The sequence below is a fragment of the Ostrinia nubilalis genome, chromosome Z (assembly GCF_963855985.1).
Source record: "Ostrinia nubilalis chromosome Z, ilOstNubi1.1, whole genome shotgun sequence".
Classification (NCBI taxonomy): domain Eukaryota; kingdom Metazoa; phylum Arthropoda; class Insecta; order Lepidoptera; family Crambidae; genus Ostrinia; species Ostrinia nubilalis.
In genome coordinates, this window is record NC_087119.1 from 16936693 (window position 1) to 16954404 (window position 17712).

The 17712-nt window shown below is 36.1% G+C and overlaps 1 protein-coding gene across 2 annotated transcripts in view; it reads right to left on the minus strand.

The window, feature by feature from the left end:
- Nucleotides 1-208: 208 nt before the first annotated feature.
- Nucleotides 209-17712, minus strand: part of LOC135086504 (sodium- and chloride-dependent glycine transporter 2-like) — a 36086-nt gene continuing 18582 nt past the window's right edge. For both annotated transcript variants that reach the window (XM_063981226.1, XM_063981227.1), the window contains 6 exons: nucleotides 14742-14922; nucleotides 9465-9584; nucleotides 4490-4693; nucleotides 1682-1828; nucleotides 1131-1259; nucleotides 209-415 (listed from right to left, as the gene is read on the minus strand). In XM_063981226.1, coding sequence (XP_063837296.1) covers nucleotides 269-415; nucleotides 1131-1259; nucleotides 1682-1828; nucleotides 4490-4693; nucleotides 9465-9584; nucleotides 14742-14922 — 928 coding nt within the window. In that variant the 3' untranslated portion in view covers nucleotides 209-268. The remainder of the gene's footprint in view (nucleotides 416-1130; nucleotides 1260-1681; nucleotides 1829-4489; nucleotides 4694-9464; nucleotides 9585-14741; nucleotides 14923-17712) is intronic.

A 17712-nucleotide genomic window follows, 5' to 3' on the forward strand; every position in this document is an offset into this window, starting at 1 on the left:
AGATGATGCTTACTAATCGTTTGCTTTGCAATGGGGCATTTGAATTTTGAAAGTGGACTAAAGTGATTTGTATTTCAAAGTCTTTTTTAATTAAGACTGAGTCTATATTTGCACCTAGTGATGACTGGCTCTTGTGCAACAGAAGGTTTTCTTTATCCGAGGTTTTACTTACTCATTACACCAGCCCCAATAAAAAGCTATTCCATTAATACCATGATTTTATTTCACAAACAGTTACCTAAAAATAAATCCTTACAAGAAAAGATAACTACTCAAAAGCCTCCACGATATCCGAATGTCGTTTCTTATTTTCAGCTTCGAAGATATTTTTTATTGATGGATTGGACCCGCTTGACGATGACAGTCTTGATCTAGTTTTATGTAGCAACGGTAGATGATTACAGTCAAATGAGTCCTGCAACAAGTTGAAAACATTAATAAATCAACGTACTCCCGTGCGATCCACCGGTAAAGACTATATTAGCCCCAGAGGAAAGATTTAAGAAATAAAATTGGTCAAAAGAAAATGATAGAGCATCTAAAGATCATTATTGGCGGTGAACTGTAGATTTTTGAAACATACAGAATGGAACGAGAGACAGAAAAAGTCCCGTACATTAGGGTTGCCTACTTTTCAGTTTGCTGCAGAGGATAGGGAGATACGTACGAGACGAGACGTATAGCGAAACCATCGCAACTCCTGGCAACCTTCCCGGACTATACTATAGTTTTGGGTCACAGTTCATGTGACCCGAGTATGGATGATAAAGGGGTTAGCACAATTTATCCATTTTTAAATTATTAATATAGAAGAATATCCTTACAAGATTCAATTCTAAAAGTCAATAGAGATGTGGAATATTTCTATTATCATGGACAGCATGGACTCCTTATAAAGCTCAGGAAAAATCATGAAAACATATTACTTTACCAAAATAATAAGCTGGTATATAAGCTAGTATTTTTTTACAGAAAATATACGAGTACAATTACTTTCATTAAATAAGTTATGAGCGGACTTCCTATTATAAACAATATCCAATAAGTTCACAGTACTTGTAGTAAAAGTTTGTTATTTATTTGGAAAGAAACAATAAAGGATTGATGACTTTAAAAATGATAATACTAACGTCAAGCACGTTGCAATTGTGTATGCACTGCCTTAATCGTATAGTTTCATTGTACGTTCTCCGCTGTTTGCGGTCATCCGAGTCTGGTGGCCCGTACTTCGAACTGCTGGTGAACGCCTTGGAAATATTCTGAAATAATGCATGGGTTACTTGACACTACTTCGAGTTGCCGCCCCAATAGCACCTGATGAACGAACAGCAACTGGCCTAGTCCACGACCAGGCTGCTAATTTTATTAGACAGGACATTATTAAGTGAAAGATATCGATAAAAATCACTTGCACGTAATAAGAACTATCATTAAGTTACTACTACGCAGAAAAGACAATAAATGATTATCTTATCTTATCTTATCTACTGTTTTAAGAGTCTTACAGAAAAATTGCAAAAATTACGCTAAAACTCGCGCAAGCACTGAAATATTTGAATCTCAATAACATGCCCATATATTTTGTATGGAAACTAGACCTCACCAATTAACAATTTATTGATATAAAAGCTACGAATACTATAATGATATGAAAAAAGTCAAATTAAGCTAACATACTTACATTTCGTACAAGATACTTAACCACCGTTTTGATTTGTATTATTGTAACTACTAATGCAGAGAACGCAATCCACAATGACGCTGCCAATATTTCTGCAATGTCCTTCTTTTGAGTAATCAAAATTACAATTCTGTTTATAGAAAATGACTGAAAAGAAACAGACTTAATTAAAATTGGTTTAATAAAATGAAGCAACTACATTATTCATTAGACTTCCTAGACAGTAGCTGGTTGGGCCTATGCCCAAATTCTAATACAATATTTTCTCCCTACTTCCCTTTCTTCAGTGACTCCAAATAAATCTTTAAATTAGCTTGCTGCATAAAATGGTTTCTTACCGATCTGTTTATCGGATTCGGGACCAGAGCCTTCGCGGGAGCCAAGTGGCCAAAGTGCGTAGTGCCACCAGACGAACTTTAATAGGAAAAAACTATACTCAAAACCGCACTCATTTATTTGAGTGTTGTCAACGTTATGTGAAGTGAAAACTGGTGAATTTTCTCTTGATAAATCGCAAGATTATCAAAGGGTCGACCCTTGAGCCTTGGTCTCCGTCTCCAGATCCGCAGGATGGTGGTCTCCATTTTGTGCAGCTATAATTTTAAGTTGTTCGGAGTCACCAATCGTCCGCGTCTCCCTAGTGTGGCGTGGCTATTTACACATTAATTCGTAGATATAAATTTTATTTTATAGTAGTTTTTTAGGTACCTAATTTTTTGAATTATTTATATCATGATAAGTAATTGAACTACTGTAATTCAAATTACATGTAATTGGCACTAATTTAATTCGATTACATAAGCAATTGGTAATTGGTTTAAATTACATTAATCGTAATTCAAATTACTCAATTAGTTTTATAGTTATAATTGAGTGGATAAAGTCTGTTTTATTGCTTGTGCAATTTGTAAACTGTCTTGAATTTCTTTTTTTACGAAATAATTTGTTTTAAAATAAAATAAACACAAAACTCACAACCTACATTGGTAAAGTCATCGTTGAACACCGATATTTTTTCAAATCAAATAGTTTTATTAAATTTATTCATTGATACTATTTTAAAAATTTTAAAAAGATTGTTTACATTGTTCGACTAGCAACGAAAATACAAACATCATGCGTAGTATAAAGTTTTCTATGTTCTTGTGGGTGGGTGCACTGCTAAATGCGACTGTAACTACGCACGCGGCGGATAGGCCATATAATGAGCCCGAGGGGCGCAGGGAGCTTACAATCACCCACCCCGCGTGTACTTATCTCCGGACAAGCGGCGTCATACAGTCGTTGGCATTGTAAGATTCCAAGATTTCTTTGATTTGTTTACATCTACAGGAATCAAGGCAATGATTGCAACAATTTCCTATCCTAGATTCAAGGATAAGTGGCTGGTTGTTATTGAGCAGCAACACCATCGAAGAATAAAAAATATGTTCAAACAACAAATAGCCCTAGAAACTCAAATCCTTGAAGAAAATGCAGGAGAATCTTCAAGCACATACACAAACAAAGACGATGATTCATATTTATCTGAAGGTGAATATACTGAATTACTCCGTTGTACCGACGTACTATGTCCAAGTATCTTTCAGATTCGAATAAAGATACGAGTACTTCAATGCTAAATCGACATCTAGAAATTAATCAGGTGTTTATTAAATATAATACTTTAATGCCTTCGTCAGGTCAGATGTTTGAACAAAGAGTATAGTGTTAATATCTAATTTGAAATAATTCTTTTTTTTCTGAATTAAATATTTGATTTATCTTTTTAATTTAGATTACTTACTACCATAACTTAAATGAAAAGGTTTATTAAGTCTATAAAAAACGCTAGCTTTTAAGTTATCATGTACTAACTAAACATGTATGTATGTTAATTATGTAAATAAAGAAATTCCAAAATTAAAAAATCAAATCAATTACCAAAAAAAGCATAAAAAAGAAGGAACCCATTAAAATTTCGCATAATATTTAAGGATCCACGAATGTTCATTGAAGCTAAAAATTACAAAAAAATATGCAATAGCTAAAACAAACTTTTATGACGATTGAAAAATGTCACTTAATGAATATAAAAAGGGTTTGATAGTGTTAGTCCTTTATGGTTAGAAACCAGAATAAAATTTTTTTGCTTGAGAAAGAGAATTAGAGGTTGAAGACTCACGATTTAATTCTTCAATATTTTAACAATCGAAGGAAGCATCGATCCTGGATAAGAAACCACATACAATGTCACAGTTGTGGCGAATACACAACACTGTTTCAAGAGTTTGATGACGAAGGTTTTCAAAAATCTTAGCAAGGAAATATTTCTACATGAAACCGTGCCTATATTATACAAAAGCAAGATACTACACTGTCGGGAACCACAAAGACACCATCTCCGCTCCACACGGTTTTACACCATTCATTCTCTTAGATTTCTTGATTTTTTTCTGTTATTATCAAATAAATAAATTTTGAGGAAGCATTCTCAATTTTGCATGCACAGTATACAAAACTTTCCTTCATTTTCTCTAGATAAATTAATATTATTATTTTTTAAGTAAAAATAGGCACCAAAACCTTTGTCCTGTAGTTTTTGCGAGATGGGGCTAAGAAAATAATATTATTTTTAGCAAAAAGCTACAAAGTTTCATTTTTATTTTTATTTAACCCAATTAATTGTAGTCAAAAAATTAAAGTAGCTTTAGGTTCAGTAGATTTATTAGATAAGCTACGTACATAGGTACGTGTATTTTGTAATCGCGTTTTTAAATTACAAAATAACTAACATTTGATAGGTTCCAAATACTTTTGGATACTTACGAAGAGCACGACAGGCAGAAACATCCAGCACATTGACCAAAACTTTGTTGGCTTGAAGCCGAGCCAATAATGTATGTCCGTAGAGAACCTGCCGACTCCGTACATCCACATGACAATGGCCACTTTAAAACCACCCAAATATAAAACTGACACCTTAATACCGTAAATTAAGCCTTGTAAACTACTTTTTGATACTGTAGATTGCTGAAAAAAAAAGTTTGATGAAATTTAGTAACTGTAGTCCAATTAATTTGCAGAGTGAAACAACAACAACAAACAAACAAGCGTCTGTTATTACTGTAATATTATTCTGAGAGGTATGGTGTCTTATGAGGTTTTTAAATTTGTTAAAAGGAGTTAAATGTATTTTATATGATATCTTTTTAATATTCAAGTATTATAACTATTGTATCTTTTTAGGTATTTTTCCTCAAAGATTTTGTGTGATACTGATACTTCTACGCCATTCCAAAAAAACTAAATTTTAAGAGATTTTCTTGAAGAAATGTCGACTTTTGTCATACTCTCGGCGTCAAATAAATCGCACCTCCTGGTCCCGCGACAGCTACTTTTAAGATTTTCTTCTAGCACAAACATGGTTCTCCAATAATATTAATGTTATTTAAAAGCCCAATAAATAAACTTAAAGAAAAACACATTTTATTTTCTTTATAAACAATTACCTAATTGGTACTATAAATGTAACTTAAAAAAAGGCCTCACTTGGGGCTCACCTCTGGGACCAATTAGACCAATTTTTGTGGTTATAAAACCAAATAATGATCTCACGTGTCCTCCGTGTCTCAGATGGATAGCTTAGTGCTTAATCCCAATTTAACAGTATTATAACCATAAAAGTTGGCTAAAGCGTAATTACCTGTTGTCGCTTTAAGAAAAGACACTGGATCCTTCCAAAGACATATTTTTGGGGTAAAAAAATTAATGAAATGAAGTTTAAAACTAGGCTTTCAAATGGTACCAATATTGGTGGGTAATATGTAAATAGATTTCAAAGGCTGTCTAGAAATTCTACGGCGCAAGACAAAAAAACAACAAAATGATATTACTTCGTTGCGCGCACATTACTTTCGTTGTTATTTCTTTTAATATTTATTTATTCTACAAAATGTCGTTACATTGGCTTTGAGTATCCTTTAAAAATGTGACTATGAAGTACTTTCTATGATATTGTTAACATTTAAAACAGTAAGTAATACCAATTACGAGCATTTAATTGTTTGCACTGAGCCCCCTTCAGTTAGTTGCACCAGACGTGTCCGTGGTAAACGATAAATTAGCAGAGGAATTCCTGCCGACACCCGAACCCAGAGTCAATTAAATTAAATGTGGTAGACAAGCCAGAGAAGCGAATATTACGAAAAGAAAATAAAAAAACTTCTTCGCAGCCGATGACCGTAAATATGTTACAAGATTCGTAAGGTTATACAGATTGATCTCTGCAACCTCGTCATCAAAGAAATTCAGTTTCGAAAGAAGAAGACAAAGCAAAAGCTGCTTGAAACTCTGGAGATTAGAATTTGAAATACCAGAGACGGTTTGAGGTAGGTATGGAATGGCGTACTTAGTGACCAGCCGAAAAATATTCTGCTAAGGAATCACAATGTGTGGAAAGAGGTAATATTCTGCATTCTTAACAAAATTATTTCTGCCCAAAAGTCCTGCGACCATTAGATTTCCAAATGCAGTGCAAATCTATCGTATCAGTAAAAGACAAGAAATAGGACATGAACGAAGCAGCGCTAGTGATACACGTGTGACCTCTCAATCAAATTATAATAAGTACTTGTAACTGAAGCTCGATGCAGACGCTTGAAGTGCCAAGCGAGTTAACTCTCGCCGTGGTTGGTGGCTTTCGTTAAGTTCACATTGCTTGGCTTAACTCCATCTCACACGTGTCGCTATGCTTGTCATCCTCGCGTCAGATCTCAAACTATTTCTATTTACTAGGTCCAATGTTACATAAACGAAGTTAACATCGCCCGTGGCGTGGCATGGCATGCGCTAATTTGATCGAATCGGTTTACAACTCCTAGAGCTTATTAAATGTAGGTATTGAAAAGAGAACTTCTGCAACTCGGCATTGCAACAAAGTTTGTTCCCTACTCAGGTTTCTTAAGAACCAGTTCTTAGTATAATAGCTATGTATAATTTCAATAAGCCTTTATGTTGAGATGGTATTGAATGTCTGACCTTCTCTAACTATGTAATTAAACTAATATAAATGATTAATTGTGAATAGGCTGCCGCGACACAAGCACAGCTTAGTGCAGTAGCCGCTAGATAAACAGACTGTAAATTTTTTGTTGGCAAATAAAATACTTTTACTTTACTTACTTTACTTTACACTTAATAACGTATTTATTGCATAGTCAATACTGAGTAGGCTCTTATGTACAAAAATGGCATGAAACACATTTTAAAAAATACATAGTTTTGTTAATATAGCACGTCACGTGACTTTATGGCTGCAAAAAGTCGCCGTATTTGCGACATCCTTTGATGTTTGATGCACATTTTTGTGGTATTGGAATCCACAAACATAGCTGACATTTTATCCCGAAGCTCGTGTTACCTAGCTGGGCGATCGTCAAATAAACCAATACTACCTCACGTTGCTGATACACCTACATAATATTTGCTCCAAGTACTTAATACGTTCAGTCAAGGAGTGGGATTTACTGCCTACGTTTTCATTTAGAAATGCATGAAATCCTTCAATGCACGGGTCGTAATCAAGCAAGGGAGGAAATAGAACTGGTGCAATATTGAACGTATTGGCAATATTACTATTTATATCTAACATTAAAATAGCAAACTAACAGATAGTTTAATAAGATTGAGCAATTTTAGCATTTTTCTGGGACTGGCCTAGTAAATTAAAATACACACAAATAGTTACGTCTCTTCACCTCCAATTTTAATTTAGTGAGTCATTGGCATTGAGGTCTACCTCTTTGGATCATTTTAAAAGCGTTTTTGGATGTAAATCATCCGACCCGACAGAGGGCTGCATAACTGTCCCCGGCGCTACTTTGCCGCTCTGCAAATGTCCGGCATTGTTTGCTATGCGATCGCTTTTGAATGATTCATATTTACATCGTATTCCAGTATTTACCTCTTCACACAGCATTCTAAAATAATGAGCCTACTAAGTTAAAACTTAAATAGATATTCATTGCCGTTGAAAGGTTGATCACAATGGGTGCGTTTGGCGAAAAAGGCGCTTGGAACAGCTTTAAGCAAAATGGCGATCGCTAAGCGGTAAGCTAACCTCAAACCTTATTAAACAGTCAAAAAATACAAATTATGCATAACATAATATCAAAATTAAATAATGTAGTGAATGATGACGAAGAGATGGAAGGTAGCCGACAACTGTATAACTTATTTCTCAGCGCTAGCAACCGCTTCCGAGCGATTTTTCCGCCAAACGCACCCAATAAGTTACGTTTTACTTCAAGGTTCTAAAACAATTTGTTTGGTAAATAAAGAGATCAAACGTGTTGTAAACTAAAAGGATTTGAATATGTTAGCAGTCTAAGACCCCGTATCCGAGTTAACCTGTAACACAGCTTCGCGTTAGTGATGTGCTACAATCGGGAAAATTCCGTATTGTTTCAAATAATGATTCTTAAATTTTTCTAATTGTAATTTCGGAATCATTTCTCTCTAAATATTAATTAGAGCGAGCGACTGAAATGCGCAAGACCTGTGTAGATTTTAGTCTTCAAACTAACGATCGCCTTCAAATTAGATTCGTGAGGAAGCGCTGCAGAGGCGAAACTATTGCACCACTACCAAAGTAACGTGCGGCTCTTGGGCACACTTGGGCTTCTAAAAATTGTATGAAAACTAGAAACGGCACGGCAAGCTCGAAGGCGCCTTTAAGTTTTCGTTGAATGAAATCTATAAAACGTTACCATTGTTGACGTTTCCATTTTGATTAACGTTATTTGAGCTTATTTTATCAAGTTTTAAGCTTTATTAACGCGTGAAAGAGTATTTATTTATTTAACCAATAAACAAATTTGAAATAGGTAACGAAAATCCCATTCATTCTTTCACTTCATCAACGTACAAAGTGATTGCTAAAAAACGACGGCTGGTGACGAAAATCGACAATTCAACTTCGAAGCTTGGTCACGAACACAGAAATGGATCGTCGTATCGGTCAAATCTAATTGGTCAAATTCACGATAGCCGGATAGTAGCCAGGCTTCCAACAACAAAGATTTTTTATTTGATTTTGAAATAAAATAAAATATCCGGCTCATCCCTACTTCGCATGTGTTCGATCTCGGCGCGAGCGAGCCCGATGAATTTTTTGTAACCGCTGAATGTTTGATGCGAGTGGACGTGTTTAAAGGAAATGACTACGTGTACTACACAGCGAGCTTTTCCTTTTTATTTTCATTGTTTTAATGACTGAACAGCTGATGATTATTATAACGTGCGTTTTCGTTATGCATCTCTCTCTCGTGTTAACAATAGCTAAAAACGAAGTAAACTCATAACCATTGTAAATATTACCATAGCTATACCTACTAAAGGTCCTTTTATCATAACTTCTGAAAAACTACCATTGTCACAATTTTAGCCAAAACTGGCACCGAAACCACCAAATAATGATATTCCGCTATTTTCATCTAGCTACTGCCTGCCAGGTAGCCTTATGTGGAATATGAATTATAATATTATTTTGTTTGAGGAATAATGGAGGAATGAATAAAATAATATTCCTAGTTTTGAAGTCATAATTGCAATTTTCAACATGAGAAATCCCCACAGGATTATGTTACTTTCCTCTAAAATGTACTTGTAAATTAAACCTCCTGTTATTTTGTTAATGAGGTGAAAATGTAACGAAATTAGCAAAATCTAACAATTTATACAAATTCTACCTTCATGATAATATTATTATGAATAATAATAATGTTGTTATCAAAATACTTACCACTGTGATGGGTACGGAAAACACGAAACCCCAAAAACATAATATACCGACAATGTATAAATTCTTCACGGATCGAAACTCGCTGTGCAGCAATTTAGACATACTAAGCGTTAGCAAAGCCTGAAAAAGAATACAATGATCAGCTCGAGTATTTGCAACTTACGCGTCTTTGATATCAGTATTGTAATTGTCATAGAGGGAAATGTTACTAAAGTGACTAGGACAGGATAAGTTATCAAAGAATTACTAAGTATTAATACAACATTGCTTTCAGGTACGGAAGAAATATCATAATCGCTGCATGCTTCATATCAGTATTCCCGTTTTGAAGTGCTCCCAAGCCCCTTAAGTTTTAGTTTAACTAGCCGGGTCTGCTAGATTTACGCTTTTGGCTTCAGGCAGAGGCGCTTAAGCTGTACGCTTTAGGAGTGAAACTTTAAAAGGGCATAACGCATTAACTTCGAAACTCTGAACTCTAAGGCGAGGCTAGACAGTTAGTAAATATGTACAGTTAGTCCATTTGTACCTATTTACCAAATACCTTGGTATTTACTGATAGCATTAGAAAATCTAGTTTATTGGGGGATATTTTTTTTTGCTGTAATCATATCTCTAGTGAATTATTTAAAAAAGAACGAGAAACTTGCAAATCGATTTCTTCCTTTGAAACTGCTGTTGAGATAAGAATCTATAACTTGGCTGCTAATGAAACCCAACTAGTGAAGTCTGGTGAAGTCGTTAAATCAGCTTGAAGGATAGGCCTCCGTGATAAAGGCTTTTCGCATAGATTTTCGAAATAACGTCGAGCATCCAAAAGTATAACATTTTCTTGCCATTATTAGTCCAGTTAAATTAGACATGAACCCTGCAATAATTCGCATACAGCTGAAAATTGGTACGAATGTTCGGAGCACCATTATGAATTAACTGTGAAAAGTCCCCATCGATCCGACATGTGCTAAAAAAAAATTCAATGTCTAACTTAAAAAATACGGGTTTTTGAGATTTTCAGCCAAACGGTAAGTTTTATCACAAAAATATGTATGACAAAGTTTAAGACCATACAATTATCTATCAAAATTGTCTAGACACTTTCTCCTAAGAGTCAGCGTTTCTGAGATTCGATGATCCGAAGAGTCAAAAAAGTGTTTTCTTCATAACGGTCTTACACATAAATCCAATGTGATATCGCCTCGTGCCTCGACTCAGCATTGCATCATGATTTGTGTTGTCGACGTCGAATATAAAATGAACAACCTCAATGTCGTTTGTCATCTTGAATTGTCGAAAAATGGGTGCAACTTAGACGAAGGACTGCACCGTGAGTTTCTAAGATACGAAGTTTTTGTGTCTATTATGTTTAAGAGCTCTTATACGCACACGTCACTACTCTACTTGTAACTCTATGGTCACTCTTTTAGCCCGGTCAAGTCAGGAAATCCAGGTTATAATAATTCGCATAGAGCTGAAAATTTGTGTGAATGTTGAGAACACCATCCTTAATGAAATGTCAAAAGTCCCCAACGATCCGTCATTTGAAAAAAAAAATTACGAAGTCCAAGTTTTTTGCATTTTTCCGCCAAATAATAAACTAATCATAAGAAATGATAAGAAATAGTAGTAGATCATAAAATTATCTATTACAGTTGTCTTTGCCCCTTTTTCCTAAGAGTCACCGTTTATGTGGTAACGATGCAAAAAGTTGAATAATTCGCATTCTGTTAACTACTTCACAAGTCCACAACTTCAACTCTATTAAAATAGTTTTGAATTGAACAGGATAACAAATACATCTTAAAAAAGGCCTACTGGGGAAACCTGGTAAAAAAAATGCGCCAAATAACCATCATAGGTGTTGTGGAAACATATGCATATAACGAGAACATCTTAACTAACTTTTTGAATCGTTCTACCTCATAATCGGTGACTCTTAGGAAAAGGGGGTAAAGACAATTTTAATAGATAATTTTATAATCTACTATTATTTTTTATCTATTTTTATGATAAGTTTACTACTTTGGTCAAAAAATAGAAAAAACTTGAGACTTCGAAAACTTTTTTTTAAATGACGGATCGTCGGGGACTTTTGACATTTCATTTAGGATGGTGTTTGCAACATTCACACAAATTTTCAGCTCTATGTGAATTATTATAACCTGGAATGTCTAACTTGGTCGGGCTTAGGGATTGCAATCGAATATTCGAATATTCGAATATTCGAATTTTCATTTCAAATTAGTATTCGAATAGTAAATTTACGTGTATTCGAATATTCGAATATTACAAAAATAAACAGAAAAGATAGTAAAAAGACGACTTAGTGTTTGTAAATGCAGTCGGAGGCATCAAATACATATCACCCGCTAAAAGAACTAGTCATGATGCTTCCAACTGCATTTGTGAACACTAAGTTGTCTTGTTTCTGTCTTTTCTGTTCATTTTTACGTAGTTGTGTTTTTTGTTTTTTCAATCATATTTTTATTATTCGCAACTTTGATACAAATAGTATAAAAGAGGCGATAGAGCGAAACCAAAGTTCCAAATAACTTGAAAGAGACAACTCTATTGAGCAAAGTCAGCTGACGATGCTGAAGACGGCAGACGGTAACGTCAACAAAAGCCGAGGTTTTGGGTGAGATCAAAAAGATTTATGGACAGCTATATACCTCCAAATTTGTTAATAGCTCAGGAACAGACGCAAGAGCTAGGTTAACGCGACACTATACCAAAGACATCCCGTATAACAGCCTATACGAGATTAGGAAGGCTCTCAAACAGCTAAAGAACAACAAGGCACCAGGTGATAACGGGATAACCTCAGAGCTTCTGAACGCAGGTGGAACACCGATACTCAGACTCTTTAGCTCCGTCTTACTTCAGGGAACAACGCCAGAGGCATGGGATAGAAGCGTGGTGGTGCTCTTCTTGGACTATAAGAAGGCCTTTGATTCGATCAAGACTTAAGCACTGCTGCAGTCTCTCCGACTATCGGTATATCGAGGTGCTAAAATGCCTGTACAGAAACGCTACCATGTCGGTCCGTCCGGGTACAGGAGCAAAGCACGAGGGCGATTCCTCTGCAGCGATGCCGCATCGCATCGCCGATGCGTGAAGTATGGATATGTTATATCTTCGAAACCGTTGACCGCTGCATTGGAAGACGCTTTCAAGCTTCTTGAATGGAAAGGCATTCAAGGCATGGAAGGATTCGGCATAAATAACTATCAATGGCAAATACATCACTCAGCTGCGGTTTGCTGACGATATTGCGGTCATGGCAGAATCGCTTGAAGACCTCGGCACAATGCTCGAAGACCTTTATCGAGTTTTCCAACAGGTAGGCCTTTGGATGAACATGTACAAAACGAAGCTTTTGTCCAGCGTCCATGTTTCGGTTGGAGCTCAATTCTGGAGACTGTTGACAAGTATGTCTACCTCTGACAAACGATTCGGCTAGGTAGATCAAATTTCGAGAAAAAGGTAAATCGTCGAATCCAACTTGACTGTGCAACCGAGAATAGTATAGGCCTTATAAATAAGCTCAAAGTTGCACAGCGTGCTATGGGGAGGGCTATGCTCGGTGTTTCTTTACGAGATCGAATCAGAAATGTGGAGATCCTGAATATTTCTTTCTTCCTTCTTTCTTAAACGAACTAAAGTCGCTGACATAGCCCGACGGATCAGCAAGCTGAAATGGCAATGGGCAGATCACATAGTACGCAGAACTGATGGCCAATGGGGCAGCAAGGTTCTGGAGTGGAGGCCACGTACCAAAAAGCACAGCGTGTGACGTTCACCCACAAGGTGGACCGAGGACCTCATATAGGTAGCGGGAAGGCGCTGGATACAGGCCGCTGCCAACCGGTCATTGTGAAAGTCATTGGGGGAGGCCTATGTTCAGAAGTGGACGTCATATGGCTGAAATGATGATGATGATGAGAATTTTATAACTGTTTTAAAAACTATATTGTTAAATAGTTAAAATATAGTTCCCAAAGCAATAAAACCAGCAATAAAAACATTGGTATTTTAAGTACTTTTTATTTTTTGAAAGTATTCGAATATTCGAATAATATTCGAATATCACTGGAAAAATATTCGAATATTCGAAATAGAAAATTATCGAATATTTGCAACCTCTAGTCGGGCTAAAAGAGTGACCATAGAGTTACAAGTAGAGTAGTGACGTGTGCGTATAAGAGCTCTTAAACATAATAGACACAAAAACTTCGTATCTTAGAAACTCACGCTGCAGTCCTTCGTCAAAGTTGCACCCATTTTTCGATAATTAAAGATGACAGACGACATTGAGGTTGATCATTTTATATTCGACGTCGACAACACATCATGATACAATGCTGAGTCGTGGCACGAGGCGATATCACATTGGATTTATGTGTAAGACCGTTACGAAGAAAACACTTTTTTGACTCTTCGGATCATCGAATCTCAGAAATGCTGACTCTTAGGAGAAAGTGTACAGACAATTTTGATAGATAATTGTATGGTCTTAAACCTTGTCATACATATTTTTGTGATAAAACTTACCGTTTGGCTGAAAATCTCAAAAACCCGTATTTTTTAAGTTTGACCTTGAATTTTTTTTTTAGCACATATCGGATCGATGGGGACTTTTCACAGTTAAGTCATAATGGTGCTCTGAACATTCATACCAATTTTCAGCTGTATGCGAATTATTGCAGGGTTCATGTCTAATTTGACTGGACTATATGATAATATTTTGTCTGCTGTTTCTTATCTCTCATTTCAAACTAGTCTTATGAAATTATGTTTTCATTTGCACAAGCTTGTTGAAATCTAAATAACTATGTATATTACTATCGCTGCAGTTCAAGAGAACACGCCAGAATGAGCTCGTGCACGCGCGATGCTTTATTGAAGTGCACGAAATACCGCGCGTGTAAGCTCGTACATACGAAAACTAGCGGAAAAGGCACAGAATAAAATTATGAATGTGGAAGAACCAACCAATGCAAACCATCGATTCTTAAATTTCCTACCTATGAGTCTACAGCTTGTTCCGTCGTAGGTAACTATGTTTCATTTCTGTGACCAAAAAATCAGACAGAACGCGATCGGTGCATTCAGATGACACGACACCCAAATAATATGAGCCCCGATTATATGCCGGTAATACTACCAAAGCGCTCAATTTTGTTTTGATTTGAAATTTTGATTGAGCGTACAAATTGAGCGCTTTTTCGACAAACAAAATCCGTCACAACATTATATAGGTAATGATATAAATTCACTTACAAGATACGCCATGGTAGCCAGCATCACATTGACGTAGATATACACTACATACAACTTATGCGCATAAAAGAATTCTGTACTGAAGGGTAATATCGCAAATAACAAATAATGTGGTGTAATAGATATCTCGATTTCCACACAGCTTGTCAGCACTACATGAAGTATTTTGATTATCAGTGACCTGAAACAAAATTTTCACTTTTGCAATAAGTACGATTTTGTATTTTTAATGTAACACGTCCCAAACCTAAAGTTGTGCCAAAGACGGAGTTAAAAAGTTGTGAACATAATTAATGTATTGTATTATATACCACAAGAAGACTTTCTATTTGTGATAATATCTCACGAAAAGAGGTAAAAATAGACTTGACGCAATATTTCCAGAAAGAGAGTTACATAAAACGAAGTAAAATTGATTGTTTTTGAAGAAAAATACGTGGATGATAATCACAAACTATATTTTAGGACGCCACGGGTTCTCCTACATAAAAACTTGACACATTTTTTCAGACCTACGTTATTTTATAAAAGCTGAAAGTTTGTCAGTGTATGCTCCCAACATGTAAGAACCATGGCCAAACCAGTACAATTTAGCCAGATAAATGGTGCTGAAGGTGTGCGCCAACCCAAATTCGTCAAGTAGAAGAGTTATCATGTCCAGAACATGAAGAAGCTAATACCAAAATAGTCTATCATGCGTGTAACTTTTCAAATCAAGTGAATATTATTAATAAGTGTTGTCTACAAAATGATCCACTTCTTTGGATGCTAATAAGCACTAGGAACACATTGATATAATTATGTGGACCTCATAAAGATATACGTAAAGTTAGGAGAATCTTTTAGCAAGAGCTTGCCATGATTCTATGCGATCACAGGTTATGATTACAATCCCGTAATTTCCGAAAAGGGAAGATAAGACTTATTTGAAAATCAATAATGATGAACAATGAAGTACTTTTGATAAAATTTTGCAGTTTATAATATGTATGTGAGATAGCCAAGGCCAGTTCGAGAACTGATGTTGATACAGCTCGGCTCCAACTTTTTATTAAAACGTATCAAGTCTCAGAATAAAACATCTTCCACCTTGTAAATCCGAGCTGTTACAACAATTTATGCGAGCTAATTATATGTAGTTATCTACCATTTGAAACAATATTCACCAGCGAATCCTAACCTTATATCAAGCCGAGGAGAACTTTGTCCCCATTAATATTTTAAATGGTTCACGGTTGTAGAAAACAATCAATACCATTTTAAATGGTTTTACCGCGAACCGTTGCCAAATTATGTCAGAGATTCTCTAAAAACTGTCTCAGGTATAAATACTACTCCAAATTATTACTTTACCAACTATGCGTTATTTATTTGTAGCTACATACTATCAAGCCCCTTAACCTTTTCACTATTTTTCAGAAATTAACAAAGAGATCGTTCCGTAGACCCCCTCGGCTGGTGATCTTCTGGTCTACCTGACACATTGTTGGGCACAGGCGATCGAGACTAATGGGGAACATTGGTGGTTAGTTTGAACATGGCGAAGGCCTTCGATCGCGTTTGGCACATAGCGCTTCTTTCGAAGCTCCCTTCCTATGGGCTTCCGGATTATGCGGATGGGTCGCGAGTTTTTTAGCAAACAGAAGCATGAAGGTCGTAGTCGACGGTAAATGCTCAGACTCTATGTCTGTGAATACTGGTGTCCCCCAAGGCTCTATGCTATCGCCTACGCTCTTCCTTCTGCATATCAATGATATGTTGCAAATCAGCGGCATTCATCGATAAGCGGACAACAGCACGGTGATGTCTCTTATACCGGCCGCGCAAATAGAGCCGTAACAAACTTGCGTCCGATATTGAAACCTCCTTGAAGGAGGCCTCAGACTGGGGTCGACGCAATTTGGTCCAATCTAACACTAGAAAGACACAAGTTTGCGCGTTCACCGCCAAAAAGATAACGTTTGTCATATCTCGCTGTTTTGAGAGCACTCCCCTAACTGCCTCAGCCAATATCGGAATCCTTGGTGTCGACATATCAAGTCTTGGTGTCAACATATCAAGTGAAGTCCAGTTCCGTGGTCACTTAGAGGGTAAGGCTAAATTAGCCTCGAAGAAGTTTGATGTGCTCAGATCGAAGCGGAATTTCACTCAGGCCCAACGCCTGCAACTTTATGAGGCGCAGGTTCGGCCTCATAGGGAATACTGTTCTCATCTTTGGGAAGGTGCGCCCCAATATCATTACCATTTTTCTGCCGAGCCACATTGACCCAAACTTCATGCTTGGCCATCGTTCTTACCTATGTTGAGAATAGCTTAAACTATACATATAACAAAACACTCATAATAGAAGAAATAAAATTGCCTTTGATTTTATACTGACTTTATTATAAATCGGAGCGGCGTAGGTATTGGCTACTTTTTTGTAAATTTAATTTTATTAGTATTGAAAAATGCGATCCAATCTGGGTCAAATACAAGTACTTTTCTCATAGATTTTAAACAAAAAGTTTATCTTTTTTCGTATCAGTCACGATTTTAACAGCTGTAAGCTGTTACAAAGATACAAAAGCTACATAGTATGAATGCGTGATTCTGGTGAAAAGGAAACTCTAAACGACAGTGCAGAAATTAACCCAATGTTCATGAAAGGAAATCTGTCATAAAGAAAAATGAATGTTCGTATTACACAGCTTTGGGCAAATCCTTATCGATCTTCTGCATCAGCGTATTGGTGGCTAAATCCGTACTAATTGAGCTAGAGAGAGCTCGACGAACAGTAATGAGGGTGTTGCTTCATAATCTATTCACAGAATTCTCCAATTATCTGCTTTAAATACTTACTGCAATGCATGCATTGAATACATACTAGTTATAACACGGACGAAGAGATCAAAGTGAGGAGTTGAAGATATACATACCTATTATAAGACTAAAATCAGAGTTTACTGCGACAATTTCCTTTCTTGTTACC